This window comes from Hylaeus anthracinus, unplaced genomic scaffold (assembly GCF_026225885.1).
Source record: "Hylaeus anthracinus isolate JK02 unplaced genomic scaffold, UHH_iyHylAnth1.0_haploid 3, whole genome shotgun sequence".
In the NCBI taxonomy this organism is placed as follows: Eukaryota; Metazoa; Arthropoda; class Insecta; order Hymenoptera; family Colletidae; genus Hylaeus; species Hylaeus anthracinus.
The window spans coordinates 3,793,668-3,810,278 of record NW_026535284.1 but is presented as its reverse complement, the minus strand read 5'-3'; the positions used below and the strand labels follow the sequence as shown (position 1 = coordinate 3,810,278).

Genomic DNA, 16,611 nt, shown 5'->3' with positions numbered 1-16,611 from the left:
AAAACTTACCGTTGGCAAAAATTAAGCAAAAATAGTTTGAAAATAACCAAATTTTCTTTGTTATTGTTTATTAATATTACATTAAATGAAGTACGATGCTCTCCGAAGTTAACACACTAAACGGAAAGCCTAAAAAATCGAAGAAGCAACGAATTGTTGCAAGTTACCCCGCTGTTGCAGATAACCCTGTTGGACGGTACGCGATTTCCAACAAGAGTGCAAAAATGGCGTTGAAAATATGCGTAGATAGCAACGACGAAAAACATTGTTCAATTGTTATCAAATTGACGCAAAAAGAGTCACACGGCGGGTTCTAAGAGTGAATCGCGGCCGCCACGCAGCGTGTGTCAGCAGTGTTCCTAATCTCCTCTAAGTACCCTTAACCCAATTGAATTAGAAGGGCACACCCCGTGGCATGCGTCGCGTCGCTTGCAACCGTATCGTCCCGCATTTCCTCGATTCCCTTTCCGCGCGTGAAACTACTCGCGAGTGCACCTCTTCGCTACCGAACGGAAGCTGGGATCACGCGTGCTTGATGTACTATATCCGAGAGATGAACAATATCGGTGTTTTCGCCATCAAAATCCCGGAGTAACTCGACCAACATCTGGTGTCTGCGATAGTTCGTTGTAAAATATAACAAGAACGTAGCGACACGGGTTACAATCTTGGTTCGGATAAACCATCACATTGCTTTACCACGCTGTGAAACTGGCCTGTCTGCTTTGTTATTATCCCTTTTAAAACGATGATGTGACAAGTGCTTTTTAACGGAGGAATAGTATTCGAAAGGCAGGCTCTGTGTGATCGACGTCGAGCGGTTTGGGGGCGGTGAATCTCGCATCGTTGCGGAGATGGGCAAAGTTTTATTCGAATAGTATCGAATAAAGTCGATTACATTGTTTTCCGTAGAATTTTAGTTTCGTTAGGTTTTGATCATTGCTTTCAATTCTACAAAGCTAATTTTCGCCAGTTCCACCAATATATAATATAGTAAATTTTATATCAATTCTCCGCTATTTCTATAACGTATTATATATGTATATATCTCATCTCATCTCATTGTTCTACTAATTATTATCATTAATAGTTATATTTTTATAGAGTCTAGCACTCTTACCCAAAGTGTAAAATGAAACATGAACTATAAGAAAAATATTTGTTCTCTTTAGCAAAGAAACTATTGATCCAATTTAACAATCGAATTTTTATTTGCTCACTGTGGAATATTTCATCGTACGATACAAATTCTAAAAGTTTTATTCGACGAGTAACGGATAAACAGTTGTGTTTATCCTTTATTCGTCATTGCCATCAGTTTTGCCCATCTCTGTAACTGTTTGAAATTGAATCTCGTTTCTGGAATCGCGTCATACCAGAATTTGTTAAATCGACCGCAAGAACTGGCACGTTGTCTAAATATTTGCATTGCCTCGAATCCGCTCCTCGGTGGAGACCCTCGTTTCACGATCGCGAGGGTGAAAGAGGACACACCAGGATGGAACGAATAGCACGTCGGTCGAACTGCCCACGGAAGGGAGCTAATACACGTCACGTAACGCTTTTCTAAGGTATCAGCGAGGTTTTGGTAGCCTGGACGTGGCCGAAGTGCACGAGAATGGAGCACCTGGATGATTATCAGACCGCCGAGCCCGCCAACGGCAAAGGAACCGGGAACGTCGATGATGAAGTAAGTTGTCACAATGCGAAGGGGCTTTTAGGATTTTGTTTTTTAATTAAACACGAATGGTACGATATACACGGGCTGTCTAAAAAGAAACCGAACTTTTGTTATTAAAAGAAAAAAGTACAAAAAAAGTTTTTACACGCGCGTTTATTTACTCAAAATAATCTCCCTCTGCGTCAATATAGCGTGTAGACCGCGTAATTAACATTTCGAAGGACCTTTGCAGCTCCTGTTTTGGTAGCCCGTTTAGTACGGCGGTTACAGCGGCCTGTATCTCCGAAATGTTGCTATAATGTGTCCCTTTCACTGGGATTTTCAATTTTGGGAAAAGAAAATAATCGCAGGAGGACAGATCAGGCGAGTAGGGTGAATGATCCAAGGTAACAATGCCAATTCCAATGAAAGGGACACATTATAGCAATATTTCGGAGATTCACACCGCTGTAACCGCCGTACTAAACGGGCTACCAAAACAGGGCTGCAAAGATCTTTCGAAATGTTAATTACGCGGTCTACAAGCTGTATTAACCCAAAGGGAGATTATTTTGAGTAAATAAACGTGTGTGTAAAAACTTTACTTGTACTTTCTTTCTTTTAAATGAAAGTACGCGCGTGTAGAATTAAACGCGACAGATGGTGTTAAATATCTACCACTATTACGCTGTCAGGCGTATTTTATTATTAAATAACAATATCCTAAATCCACTTTTTATGTACTTTCAAAAGAGGACAGTTATCATCATACGTGCACCACACTATATGCAATTCTTCTTTAACTAGTACAATGAGAAGATTAGACGAGTTTACAAAATAAAAAAATTTGTATGTACCTTCAATGCTACTATCTTTTTTTCTTGTGTTTTTTGGCCTGCTAAACTCGAAAATTGCAATGAAAAAATGTTGTATGGATAGATTTTCGAGATATGAGATTTTGAATTTGTTCTCGATTTCAGGCCAAAATAGATAAGAAAACAATAGTGGCATTGAATGTACATTTTGCCTGTAAACGAGTGTTATCCATTTAATTTTTGACCATTTATTTGATGAACTATACTATATTTACTATAATACTATATTTTCAGAGAATTAAATAATTTTAATTTGAAAACAGAATGAGGTTTTAAAAAGTATTTCGCATGTAATACCTAATAGTTTCGGAATCTCGATCAATTGCAGTCCGTTATTCGCTATCTTTGCTTATTGTGTGTTCATTATGGTCGATCCAGATCGCTTCGAGTGGTATAAATCAGAGTAAATCGTCTTCGAATCGTAGATCGTTATGATTAAGAGGCAGGAATTTCGGTATCGCAGGATGGTTTCGATCTCGACGATCTACTGCCGATCGTCGGCGAGTTTGGTCGTTATCAGAAACAGCTTCTCTGGCTCGTGTGTCTTCCGGCGTGTCTCCCTTGCGGATTTTGCGCCTTCAATCAGCTCTTCATGGCCGACACGCCGCCCCACTGGTGCAAAGTGCCAGGATTGGAGAACTTGGACGTGTCGCGTAGAAGGAAACTCGCGATCCCTATCAGTCAGGTGCAATACTGGCTTTAGGTGTCAGGAAACCTCCCAAAATCCTCTGTATTGTTATTCGCCGGCTTTATAAGGGTCCAATCTCATTAGAAACGCCATTTATTAAGCGACTTATAGAATACAAAATCGAAAGAGATCTATAAGATGACAGAAAGTAGGAAAGTACAATATTTTAATGCGATTATCTTCTGTACTTCAAATGTTAATAATTGTTTCTCAAAAATAACCAAAAAAATTCTTTTCTGTTCTTATATATTTCATAGAGGTGACAAAATAAAAGTTTTAACCCTTTGCACCCGAGAGGTGACTTTCGGTTACCACTAGGTTTGCTTTACGTTTAATTTCTTTGGAATTCGAAGTGTCAATAAAATGATTGTCGTTGAAGCAAAGGTGACCTGATTCTCAAATCTCAAATTGGAGATCTCATTTTCGAAGTCAATCTAAGCTTTCGTGGCAATAGAATGCTAAGAAAGCATCTCGAGTTGCTAGTAGATATCAGGAAAAAAGGCCTCAAGTGCAAAGGGTTAAAAACGTTTCAAGAGAATACTTGAGACGATATTTGTGCAGTCTTAATACATTGTTGACCGGCAATTTTACACAGAAGCGACTTCGTGTCACCGGCTATTTTTTCGTAATTGAAATTAAAACGATCTAAACAAACTCCAATAAACTTTATTTATATTTTACCAACACAATGAATTGTAATGAAATATTTTACATACATAACACATTGACCAAAGCTTTTGCAATATTCTATATCGTCCTGGGTTTCATAAATTGAAAGAGATATTGCAAATGCAAACACGAGTTAACTCATGACTGGTCAACAATGTGTTAAACAAGCGTCTTAGACAAAGTTTACGTTTCAACACCTTGCCTTCCATACTTGTAAATATCTGTTTAATTTAATAAGTAGTTCTGAATAACGAGAATCGCTTCTTGTCACCTCTCCAATGAAAACAGCCGATTCGTAGTCTCAGATATTGTAAAAGGCTAGACTGGCGATTGTAGATTGACGAAGCTTAACCCTTGTATTAATTTGCCACGCTTGATCAGGGCCATTTAGCGTATCGCAGTTTCTCAAATCTTTAGATAGTTTCGTAGGTCGATTTTGTACATTGTGGAAGCAAGAAAAGTTGTTGTTCAAAATATCCCCGTTCGTATTTGTATATTTCCGACTCTTCGTTGTTCGTAGGCTATTATTATCCATCCTTGCTCTAGAAATAGACTCTATTTCGTTATCTGGTCGTAACAGTTAATTTCATAATTAGGATGACAACGAAACGTACAGTCAATGCACACGATACGATATCGATTGGACAGCGGAGAATATTTCTGTCGTGACGACGCTCTCGTCTATACCAAACGCATCGTGGCCTGTTGTCCCGTGCGATCATGGTTGGGAGTACGAGACCTCGGAGACACCGTCCTCCATCGTTATCGACGTACGTGTATTCACAGCAAGCTTTCCCACATCGCGTTCTAGTTCAGTCACTCTAGATTTTATTAGGAAAATGTTTTCATCAAGCTGATATTTTAAATATGTATTTCTATGTAATCGTTACGATAACGTATTAAATATATCACGTTTAGCGTTGTATCAGACAATTTTTTAGAGAGAAAAATTCGAGAGTGAGTCACGAGAAACAGAACACTTGAATAATTTGGCTGCTATTCGTGACAAGAAAAAATGCTTCAGGCCATAATTATTTGGTATCGAGGGGCTGATCATTCGATGTTGCTACTTTTTTGATAGGTGGAGGCGTCAAGGAAATATGAAGGTTATCTCAGATTTTTTCAAATTGAACGGTATATTTTTGTTAGAGGATCTTAAGGGGTTAGTCGCAGTCAGAAAGAGGAAAAACATTTCTTTGTGATTTTTTTTAGTTATTATATAATAATTTGCAGAAGTAACAATTACGTATATTATAAAGCATGTTTTAAAGAACTAAAAAACATTTTTTGTGTTAAGAAACGTTTAATTTATATCGTCATAGCAGCCGATGACGTAGACGATGATTTAAAAACATAGGTTTTCGGTGAGCAAGATTTCTCTACACTGGTTTACCTGAAAACAAAAACAAAGGTAGATTTCGAAAATAGATTAGTCTAGCGGGTCCCTGAACGAAGGATTTTGGAAAAAATTAATTTAAAACGAGATGACGTACATTTCAAGTTGATTTTCAATTTTTTGTAAAAGTATACAAGTATACATTTTCAAAGAAAGTATACAAGAAAATAAAAAATCCTTCGATCAGGGACCCGTTAGTCTAATATATTTTCTAAATCTACCTTTAGTTTTGTTTTCAGGTGCACCAGTTTGAAGAAATCTTGCTCACCGCAAACAAAATGGCCACTCACACAATCGCCTGTTATGACGAAATAAATTAACCTTCTTTTAAAACAAAAATCTGTGTATAGTTCTTTAAGATATATTTTGTCATATATTTAAATTTCATTAATACAAATTATTATTTAATACCTTAAAAAAAGATACACAAGAAAGGGTCCGTTTTCATTTTCCTGACTGCGACTAACCCCTTAAAACGAGTTCAATGACCTATTACATAAAGTCATTGAAGGTAATAGAAAGTAGAGAAAGGCGATAATATTTACGGTTTTGGTAGATCTAAAGGAGCCATGAGATGACTTCAGCTTTACCTCGGGGTCAATTTTAGGGGTCATTCCAAGGTCAACTTGATTTTCTCGAACCTCTTCGACACCTCTATTCACGACACCGGATTCGGAAAGAGATGGATTACTTGCGTTAATCAAGAACCTCGAATCGTGAATAGCAAAGAGACTCGCGTTAATCAAGCACCACAAAGGGGACAGATTCTTGCGTCCTCGTTGGCTATCCCGAGATAAAACTAAGAGTACCTACCCCTGAAAAGTAAACCTATCCGAACGTCAAATTCCCACCTCTTCTCGAATCTGGTGTCGTGAATGTGGATGTCCATTCGGAAAAACTCGAGTTGACGTTGGAATGACCCCTAAAATTGACCGCAGGGTAAAGTTGAAATCACTTCATGACCCCTTTTGATCTACCAAAATCGTAAGTATCATCGCCTTTCTCTACTTTCTGTGACCTTCAGTGACCTTACGTAACAGGTCGTCGAACTCGTTTTAAGATCCTGTATCATGATACGAATGCAGAAACATAGCGTTACATTTAAAAAGCCGAGATAACCTTCATATCTCCTTGACACCTCCACCTATAAAAAAAAAAATAGTAACATCGGAGGATCAGCCCCTCGATACCAAATAATTTTGGCCTGATGCATTTTTTTCTATCACCAATAGCAGCCAAGTTAATCAGGTATTCTGTTTCTCGTAACTCACCCTGTATATTTCGCGAACTATTTAATTTACTACAGAAATAATTACTAGACCATATATGGTTATTTAAATTTACATTTTCACGATTACAGAAAGATAATTGAAATTCAAATGAAAGTTGATATTTTACATATTTTTGCATTTGTGCACATGCTCGTAAACTTCCTCGTACCTTCATAAATGCATAAATCTCTGCAGTCTACTATGGACTATCATTACTGTGGATGAGGAAATAAGTATACAGTACAGTAATGCAGAGGTGATTATGAGTATGAATATGGAAATTCTATACAAGCAAATAATGTGTGATGTGTCTTTCTTGCATAGATACCTGCTTACGCGAATGCCTTGTAGCTATTCTTTTTTTTTCTTCAAATTTTTCCACAACATTCTTAAAATGTTTATTTATCGAGAAATGCAAAAAGAATCTCTTTTTTAAAATAATGTTACAGTATTCTGCCTTTTTGATAACAGTATATGCAACGAATCAGTTTGACAAAACTGTTTTTATAATGTCCTGTATATTTTAGTTTGGAGTGACTGAACTGTATTTCTTATACTTTAGTATTTTATTTCATTATTTAATGGGTTCCAGTTCAATTTAGTGTGCGATCATGCGATTTATCCGACGATCGGTTTGGTCGCTCTGAACACTGGTGGTCCGATAGGGGTGTACCTTTTTGGTACCCTAAATGACAGGTAATTACTGATTTACACGTGGAGATTATGATACATTGAGCGTTTTGCGAAAGGGTCAAGCTCAAATTGTTGGCTATAATAAGCAGAAACAAACTGTGGAAAATTTCTGGTCTGCCATTTTCATAAAAAATTGTACTACATGCTCAATTACCAACGACTTCAACAGGACTCAATATATTTCTGGTCGTTCCAAGTATTTCTTTTTTGCGAATAAGTCAAGTACGATAAGCAGTTCCAACCTTGCCTTAAGGATAAATGATCGTTGAATATTGTAATGATAAAAAATTGCTAGTTAAGAAATAACTCCATATAATTCCGTATAATGTCAGATAACGAGACTAAGGATTTCACATTTTCAAAAGTTACTAGTCGAATCACAACTGAGTAAACGTATTTAATTTTTATAAATGTCGATTTACAAAAATCATCTCACTCCGTTTTTATTTCGTTATTATTACATATCGAAGAGGGCTGAAATTTCAGCCGTAAACGTTCTGTATTACAGTTCGCCAAGTTATTTTTTATCAAAATTCACATTGACTAATCAGTCACAGTTATTGTTCTACAGTTTGTTTATACTCAGCGAGCACCCGTTCAAAAAATGTTCTTTTGGACTTCGGTTTCGTTGTCGGTTAATCGTTCTTAAAATCGATTACTTTATCACGAGTGTTTGTTCTTTACTGTCTAGAATCGGCAGAAGGCTATCCTTTTTCACTTGCCTAGCGACACTGATCACAGGAGGATTTCTAACATCGATATCGAACAGCTTTTGGACATGGGCTGCCACGAGGATGGTCGTCGGCTTGACCATACCAGCCATTTACCAGATACCTTTCATCATATGTAAGAGATCACGTGCAGTAGTAATTAGAGACTTTTTTTAAACCCGACATCTTCAGGTCTAGAGAAAGTAGAATTCGTTCGAACACAGAAATAACTATTTTCTTTTAGTATAAATTAACGCTATTTCATATAAGCAGATTGCAGACTTTTATACTCATTCAGGCTTTATTCAATGATATAAAAAAGTATTGCAAATAAAATTCATATTATAATATTTGCAAAGTAAAATAGATATTCCCATTTAGGTCCAATTTTTGTAGATACGTTTGCTAAAATTTTATTTTGCATAAAGATCCACACTCTACATATAATTTTTTAATAAATAATGTACATATATAAATATTTTTCTGATCTGACGTATGTCTCGTATAGAAAGCTCGTTATCTAAATGATGTATGAATGAATAATAAGTCAATATCTGGTCAGGAAAAGAGTACTGTCTAATTTTTCGCTAATTTTCCGCAACAGCTTTGGAATTGGTTGGACCAAATTACCGTTCGTTCGTGACGGTAATGACTTGTAGCTTTTACACAATGGGCCTGTGTATGCTGGCTGGCGTGACCTACTTGATAAGAGATTGGAGAACGTTAGCAGTAACCACAAGTGCACCTTTTCTTTTGTACTCCTTGTACTGGTGGTGAGTAGTGGTCTTCGAGGGGGTCTTCAACTCTAGAACTTAAAAAGAGCCGTCTTATTTTTTTGTGAATTTTTATTCAAACGCTATCGATAACAACTTTCTCAAATCGCGAAACAATTTTTCGTTATCTATACCAGAAGACCCCCTTAAGGGGAGAATTGCTTTTTTCCGTGTCAAAATGTGGTTCCTTAATCAGTTTTTATTGAAAAAAGTATGCGAAATTTTTATTTGAAATTTTACACACACTTTTATTACTATTTTAGTATGACGTAGAAATTTGTATGGAACGAATTACTCAAAAATATAAATGTTACAGCCTGTTGATCGTGACGTCGCGGAATAAATATAATCTGAAATAAAAAATTCAACCAGCGTTTTATTGTATATACATATTGTTATCGTGTGACGAAAAAGAAAATCGAAAACATCTTTTCTCTAGAGATGCCAGCTAGTCAAACCTTAAAGTTTAAATTTAAAAAAAAAATGTCGTGAATGTTTGCTGATAAAAAACAAACTATGCAACATATCATCTCGTCTAGTCGTTAGACGATAGAGGGTTTTGTAAATATATAGTTCAAATTTGAAGGCGATCAGTTCAATAATTTTTCGGAAATGTTTCTTTTTTGAAAATACTGTCTCTAGAAAATCGCGTTTAAAGTTTTAACGGTGATATTACATATACACGTGCTCGCAATTTTATATGGGGAGTCATAATTTCGTCATGTTCAGTCGGATCAACTTGAAATTTTCTGTGAATATTCTTGAAATATTGCGGTTCAAGTACCCTTTCACAGTTCATTGTAAGTACTCTAAATCCCTTAAAGTTCCGAGTACACTTCTAGAAGGAAGGAACCAGGGGACCTTTAGAAAACAAATTCATACTCCGAACTCTAAGATTTCGGGAATTTCCTGAATTTGGACTTGAACATATAATACTAAAAAAAAAACAACTTGTCGATATCACTAATAGTTTCCGCGGAAATACCTTGTAACACTTTGCGCGGCTCACCCTGTGTAATTGTTCTTCAAGGATTGCTCTATAAGATTCTGTCAACAACAAAGCATTGTTTCATTCTTACTCTTAAAAAAGCAATTCCTCTCTTAAGTCGGTCTATCTTCCTTGTGAGGTTTACGCGGCGCCATTTTCAAACGTCCAAGATTGTTCCAGGTTCCTGCCAGAGTCTCCACGATGGCTGTTAGCGAAAGGCCGTCTCGGAGAGGCGAACGACATCCTCGAGAGGCTCGCGAAAGTTAATGGGAAAGAGCTACCAATCTCTTTCACCCAGAAACTTCGTCAACGAATGATGATGTCACGGTCCAAAAGTGAGGAGGAGAGATTGCGCAACGGGCCTGGTGTTCTCTCTCTCTTCAAGTCGCCGAACATGCGTCTGAAAACGTGTTTAATCACATTGAATTGGTAAATCAAAGTTCAAGTGAGCGTTGTGTCTCATAAATCTGTTGAAACGCAGACCGTCCATTATTGCCGGCCCACTTCCTAGAGCATACACGATTGCGTTTGATAATCTACTTCGATTAAACGCACCTTTTCTTGATAGAAACTTTCTTATCTATTTGCACTACTTCGTAATGGATATCTTCTCTTTTCAATCAGTATTCAGATAGGAATAATATTATAGTAGTCTGATACACCTGACTGCATTTGTAGTAATTTAGAGTCAAACATTTTTACTCGTGTACTTATGTTTATTTGGTTTGGTGTTTTCTATGAAAGAACATTGTCAGCTTGAATTTTCTGGTCTAGGTTAAAGTTTACAGATCACATTAGATTTGTCCGTAAATTTTGTTATAATAAAAGATTGTTCCTGAACGTGTTTCTATTTGTTAGGTTTGCCAACAACATGGTGTACGTCGGTTTGTCGTACTACGGTCCAGCTCTGGGGAACGAAGAACACCTGAGCTTCTTCTTTTCGTCTCTCGCTGAGATTCCTAGCTACATGGCTTGTTGGGTCGTGATGGATCGATGGGGCCGTCGATGGCCTCTTTGTCTATGTATGGTCGTTGCTGGGATCTCCTGTATCGCCACGGTTCTCCTGTCATCTGGTACTCGAACTCGTTTGATCAGTTGAATTGATCATTTCAGAAATAACGTATTAGGATGAACCAAAAGTTCGTGCGTTTTTTTCGTTGCTTCAGTTTGTGCAATTTTTTGAAGTCATTATAATTACTTTATATGTATGCAAGTGTTATATATCATTTCGTAGATTTTGAAAAGCTCTTTCATATTTAATTATTGACTACATTAATTTATTGATCGTTTAATTTTGTTTCGTATTAATTATAATTAATTTCAATCTCTAAATGTTTTAAATAGTTTTTTATAATTCTATTATGTGTATACATATATAGTATACTAGTCCACACACACGAACACAATAACAAATATACATCACATTTATTTTATTAACATAGATTTACTTAAAAGTAATGGTTAATGATTAACATGGTGGCGTAGACTTTTGTACAGTACTGTATCTTTATATAAAATACGCAGTAAGCTGATAGTAGCTAGTATAATGTAGAAATCGTCAATCTAACATGAACTTCTTACAGACTTGTAGAATTAGAATGAATGGAATAGAACTGTATATTTTAATTTTTCTTGAGAACTACAAAACATTACATACGTCATTTCTGAAATAATCGATTAACGCCTTGAACTCGGCGCCATTTTCACTCGATGCTAGGAGTATAACAAGATTGTAAAACAGTAGTAGTCACATTGAAACCTCTTTTACAGAAAAACCGTGATATATTCTTTGATTCTTGTTGGAATAGCATACCCCATTGCTGGACTAGGCAGTCTCTTTTATATTCTGAAATACTGTTTTAGTAGGTGACACATTAAGAAAAATGTAAGTTATAGTGATTGGCACTTTTTGTTTCATGTTTTTTAAAAGAGATGCAATTGAGTATATCGCAACAAAACGTAATGATTGTTATAAATACAAATGCTTACCAGCATAGTTGTATTTTACGATAGTAAAATAAAGTATATAGGAGGTCAGTACACCCAGATAAAATTTAATTAAATTTATAATCTGAGACAGAATAATGACAATTTTCACGTTCTCAATAACAAAACTTGATAACAGAGGTAACCAAGTGTTATACTTCAAAACATGATTTGATGCTAAAAACGTACATGTTTACAAGTACATTGTAAGATAGTTACTAGTAAAAACAGTGGAGACTAATGCACCCAGATAAAATGTAATTTTAAGGGGGCATGCCAGACTAAATGGTCAAAATGAAGGTCACTCAGACACACTTCTGAATTTTTATTTCTGAGACTATTTATTTCTTCGAAATGGGGGTGGTACTATAAAGTATATATATTCAGGTATATATATTTTTTGTATCTAATTAAATAATCTTAAAATTGAGCGAGAGGTAACCATTAACATAGAGCGTGTCATCAAAAACACACTTGGCGGTGAGCAATGTATTTTGGATTCGGATTCTCCTAACACAAAAAACCAAATCTATTCCTAAAGCCTGATAGTACACGTTCTTTTTATCGATTCAGAATTTTGAAAAAATATTTATTCGCAAAACTATGACTACTAAAGTTCATTCTTGATTCTTCACTAAATTTTTGATCTGTTTGTTATTGATAATTAATAAGTAATAAAAGAATTAAATAATGTGCGATCGTCAGAAAATAGTGAAAGTTTTTAAGAATATCGTCTGCATATTTGAGCTAAATCGGTTGAGCCATTTTCGAGTTCTCATGCTCATCGACTTCGAAAACTGCGTTTTCAGAAAAACGCGTTTAAAGTTTAAGAACGAATTGTCTCAGAAATAAAAATAGAAATACATCATACCGTTAATCATCTATTCTAGGTCTATGTAAGATACCTTCAAACAGCAGCCGCATCATCTTCAGCAATAATTTTGCTTTGTCGACTTGGCTCGATCGAATATTTCATTATTGTTTAGAAAATGCCTACAGAAGGATATTCGCTATTTGTCCCAGCATCTGTGCATCTGTGATTTGCTTTCATTTTACTTCCATACCTCTGTCATTTTTCAAAATTTTTAAAGAATGTCCATCTAGGCTAACATACTCCCTCAAGATGGAATAATGATACTTTGTGATGGTTTTTTCTGATAACGATCCGTTATTGATGCATTATTTATCAGCTACTGCTGCAATTCGCTCATATACAAATTAAAGTAAGCTTATACAAAATTTAATTCAGGTGTTAATGGTTTAAGGATCTCTGCATAATCTCTGGATCTCTATTCAATGTATTCGAAATCGTTGTATTTATCCAATGACTCGATACAACCACAAATTGTTTGTTTTGTTATCTACACATACATGGACTTCGGTACCCTTCGTTTAATCTAATTTATTACTTTTCTACACGAAATTGTTTTTGTTTACCCTAACATGGCCATACTTCCTGACTTGCCGAAACGTTCTTTGCGTACAATAAACAACGACTAACTCGGAAGATTGATTACTCGTGATTGCTAAATTCACAACATATTCTCAGTTATCTCCGACATGCACAAGTGCTAAACAAGAAAAGTCGATTAACGAGTTTGTCCGATTGGAAGTTGAAATTCTAACGTCCGCGAGAAGTCAAAGTATAAGAACTGCCGAACAGTGAAGTGCTCACGCGAAAAACTCGCAAACGCTGGATTGTAGGAATAATCGCCGAGTTCGAGGCGAACCCACAGAGGGAATCACCTCGCTGACGTCCGACGGCGACGTCGTAATCGTGTTTTTCATTTCAGACGCTGTGGTGGCTACGTTGATTCTGTTCCTGTTATCGAAATCCGCGATATCTGCCTCCTTTTTAATTATATATCCGTTCGCCGGTGAACTTTACCCCACGCAACTGCGCGGCGTAGCGATCGGTTTCTCTGCTTACATCAGTGGTCTCGGACTTATCATCATTCCTTTTGTTACTTATCTCGTAAGTGATTGTAAATAAGCTTATCGCGACGTAGCGTGCTGCAAATCGAGTCATTTGCGTCATTCTCGTGCAGGGTAAGGAGAACTTGGTGCTGCCCCTCGTGATATTGGGCACCGTATCGGTGATAGGCGGTCTCTCGGGCTTGCGTCTGCCGGAGACTCTGCATCATCGTTTGCCGCAAACGGTAGAAGAGGGGGAGCTTTTTGGAAAGGACTGGACCTGTGCCGACTGTTTTCGTTGCGTTCCAATCAAGTAGGAACCCCTGGCAACGATAACGTTCGAGAAACATTGAAAATTGTGGTGCAATAACCAGTTACTATCGAAGATGGAGATTTTCCAAAACAAATTTGTCATGAGTTTTGCAGGGTTGTTCAAATCTAGAAGTAACCAGATATAGAGACGACCATTCTTTGCACCAAAGTTTCCAATTATCAATATACTGCTTTGTCGTAGTTGATATTAACCCTTTCAGATATTAACCCTCAATTATTTTGTGGTGGCATTTCCTGTCCTCACCACTAGAGAGACACCGCGCTCACAAGTGCTCGGTTCGCCTAACTTTCCTACATGAACCTTTCTCGACCAACCTCCAGATGTTTGTTATCAGTTTTTTTTTTGTAACCCTTTTATTTTGCAACACATAAGAGAATCAACTCCACACTCATTTTAAGAAGCAAGGAGACACAAAAATCATCAAGGGGAAAAGCCGGTTATAAGAGAATCTCCCAAGGCACCGCAGTATCACTCAAGAGAATAAAAAAAAAAACCCTCCAGACTGGCGTCTAAGGTACGAGCCTGCTAGGTAGCTTTACTGACGAGACCACTGGCAGGTCCAGGACGAAACTCTCCCTTCCTTTACTCCCCTCTCTCGCTCTCCCTTCATTAATTACTAATGTAATTTAATTTTTAGGGCTAACTTCAATTAAAATCAATATGGAAAAAAAAAATTCCAATAGTTTAGTTATCGAGGAAAATTGGTCTTTCTTCATTTGCACAAATAGGGACATTCGCCCTAAATGATAGTATCGGTAATTTTTTAATTTTGTGTCCTCAGTTGTGGACGTTAAGTCTGAAAGGGTTAACCGAGACGTCCCTTGGTCCTTGGACGTTTCGCCATCATTACTACTAGCTTCTTCAGGAATTAACCCTTTGCACTCGAGAGGTAACTCTCAGTCACCAGTAGGTTTCACGCAGTAAATCTATCAGCAATAATGTTTCTTTAGGTTTCATTTCTTTGGAACTCGAAGTGTCAATAAAATGATTGTCGGTGAAGGAAAGGTGACCTGATTCTCAAATCTCGATAGCTCAGCATTCGTGGCAATAGAATGCTAAGAAAGCATCACGAGTCGCTGGTCGCAAAGGGTTAATGACACACCGATATTCAATATAACCCCCTGAAGAAACTAGCTGTTGTGCTGACGAAACTTGGGAGCATCTTTGCTCAAAGGACCCGGTATATATCCGGAAGCTTCGGTTAATATCAACTATAGATTTAAATTGTTTGTCTTCGACTCTCGTTCTTGGTCACTCGTTCATCGTTCATTCCTGATTCAGACCTTCGTCCGCTGCTGCTTCCTACGAGGACCTATCGGCCAGAGAGACGATGGAGATGCACGAGGTTCCCGAACCACCTGTCGACATTCCTCAAAGAACATTGGAAGAGCAACAGAGACCCAGTGGCGCGAGCGTGCGTCGTTTGGTCCGTCAGTCCAGCGTGATGGACACGCAGCGGGACTCCGACGGCTCCATCAAGATGACTTACTGGTTCTAGACTGGTTGAATCGAGCCGTGTGCCTCAAATAAAATCGAAACAACGATACGTATTATGCATTGTCGTTTCTTACTCTATTTGGGCTCTTGGCACACAATCTAGAGGGAAGAAAACTTTTCACGGTTTCTAATACTTAACGGTTAAATTGTTCGTGATGTATAGATTCGATGATGGAAATAGTTTATTTTTAAACAGGCAACGGATTAAATATAAATCCCCTCGATTATCGAATGAGAATTTCGTTCTGCCCTAATGTGGACAAGTGGAGGGAGCGAAGGTAAGGGTAGTAATGTATAGACTGTGCAGGGCTGCTATTGTAGTATAGTGAGTAAGAATCACTGGTTTTGAGGATCAAGATCCGTGAGTGATTCGATCAACTTAATCGGGGATCGGATCTCTGTCAATTTGTTTTCCTCGACGGTTTCTTGTATGACTTGTTTAGAATTTCAAGATGGCCTGGAAATGTAGCTATGCTGGAAAGCCGAAGAGATTGAACCGGGATGTAATTCAGATTCAGCGATCAGAATTTTTAGAAAACGTTACGTCACTATTAATTAAATTTTCGTATGGTATCAATTAACAATTGCGAGCGCGTATGTTAATGGAGAAAAGACGAATTTCTAGGTATAATAGCAGCGCAGTTGAGCCTCGCTTTTTACTTCAAAATGACACGTTGGAATTCAGTGGATCACAGTTCAATTTCTCGTGCTTATATCTTTCGCGAACAGCGTTATTTTGACTCATAACTGCATCAGCAGAAATATGTATGGTGTCGGTATTATTATCAGTTAAAGTCTAGCGTGTAATTCATGTATAAAATTCGTTTGGCATGATTCTATTTTATTTCTTAACAATTGTACAATACACGTGAGACGTTTGATTTCGTGGTCTCATTTTTAAGTTGCTGCGTAGTATAGTTAAGTGGAAGTCACAGAAATGAAACTGCATCCTCGTATTTTATTTCTTACGTCATTTCATTTCTTAACTGTTACTATTACAAATTTTCTTACCGTTTCATGATGTTTCATCGATGATATGTGTTATCTGCGCTAATATAGATATCAAACATTTTTCGACAAAATCTAAATGACAGAAACTATGGAAAGTACAAATTATTAAAGAAAAAAAATTAATCCATTCCTTGTCTTTCATTTTC

The 16,611-nt window shown here is 37.0% G+C and overlaps 1 protein-coding gene across 4 annotated transcripts; it reads left to right on the top strand.

Annotated features, from left to right (window-relative positions):
• The first annotated feature begins 363 nt into the window (after window positions 1–363).
• On the top strand, window positions 364–15,781 carry LOC128893685 (carcinine transporter). 4 transcript variants are annotated; one of them, XM_054154834.1, is made up of 12 exons: window positions 364–629; window positions 1,380–1,690; window positions 2,999–3,220; window positions 4,489–4,662; window positions 7,152–7,255; window positions 7,944–8,098; window positions 8,567–8,735; window positions 9,904–10,152; window positions 10,582–10,796; window positions 13,503–13,684; window positions 13,758–13,936; window positions 15,239–15,781. In XM_054154834.1, the coding sequence occupies exons 2-12, from the start codon at window positions 1,619–1,621 to the stop codon at window positions 15,453–15,455; spliced, it is 1,938 nt and encodes a 645-aa protein (XP_054010809.1). In that variant the 5' UTR covers window positions 364–629; window positions 1,380–1,618; the 3' UTR covers window positions 15,456–15,781. The 4 variants fall into 4 exon arrangements, with proteins under 4 accessions (XP_054010809.1, XP_054010806.1, XP_054010808.1 ...); XM_054154831.1 differs by having other exon boundaries at window positions 364–671; XM_054154833.1 differs by lacking the exon at window positions 364–629 and adding an exon at window positions 893–993.
• The last annotated feature ends 830 nt before the right edge of the window (window positions 15,782–16,611 follow it).

What these genes read in the sequence shown, in the direction of transcription:
- LOC128893685 (XM_054154834.1), top strand. Translation starts at nt 1,619, where the DNA reads ATGGAGCACCTGGATGATTATCAGACCGCCGAGCCCGCCAACGGCAAA. An exon ending in CGTCCTCCATCGTTATCGAC is followed by an intron (nt 4,663 to 7,151) that starts GTACGTGTATTC and finishes AATGGGTTCCAG; the next exon opens with TTCAATTTAGTGTGCGATCA. An exon ending in TTCCTTTTGTTACTTATCTC is followed by an intron (nt 13,685 to 13,757) that starts GTAAGTGATTGT and finishes ATTCTCGTGCAG; the next exon opens with GGTAAGGAGAACTTGGTGCT.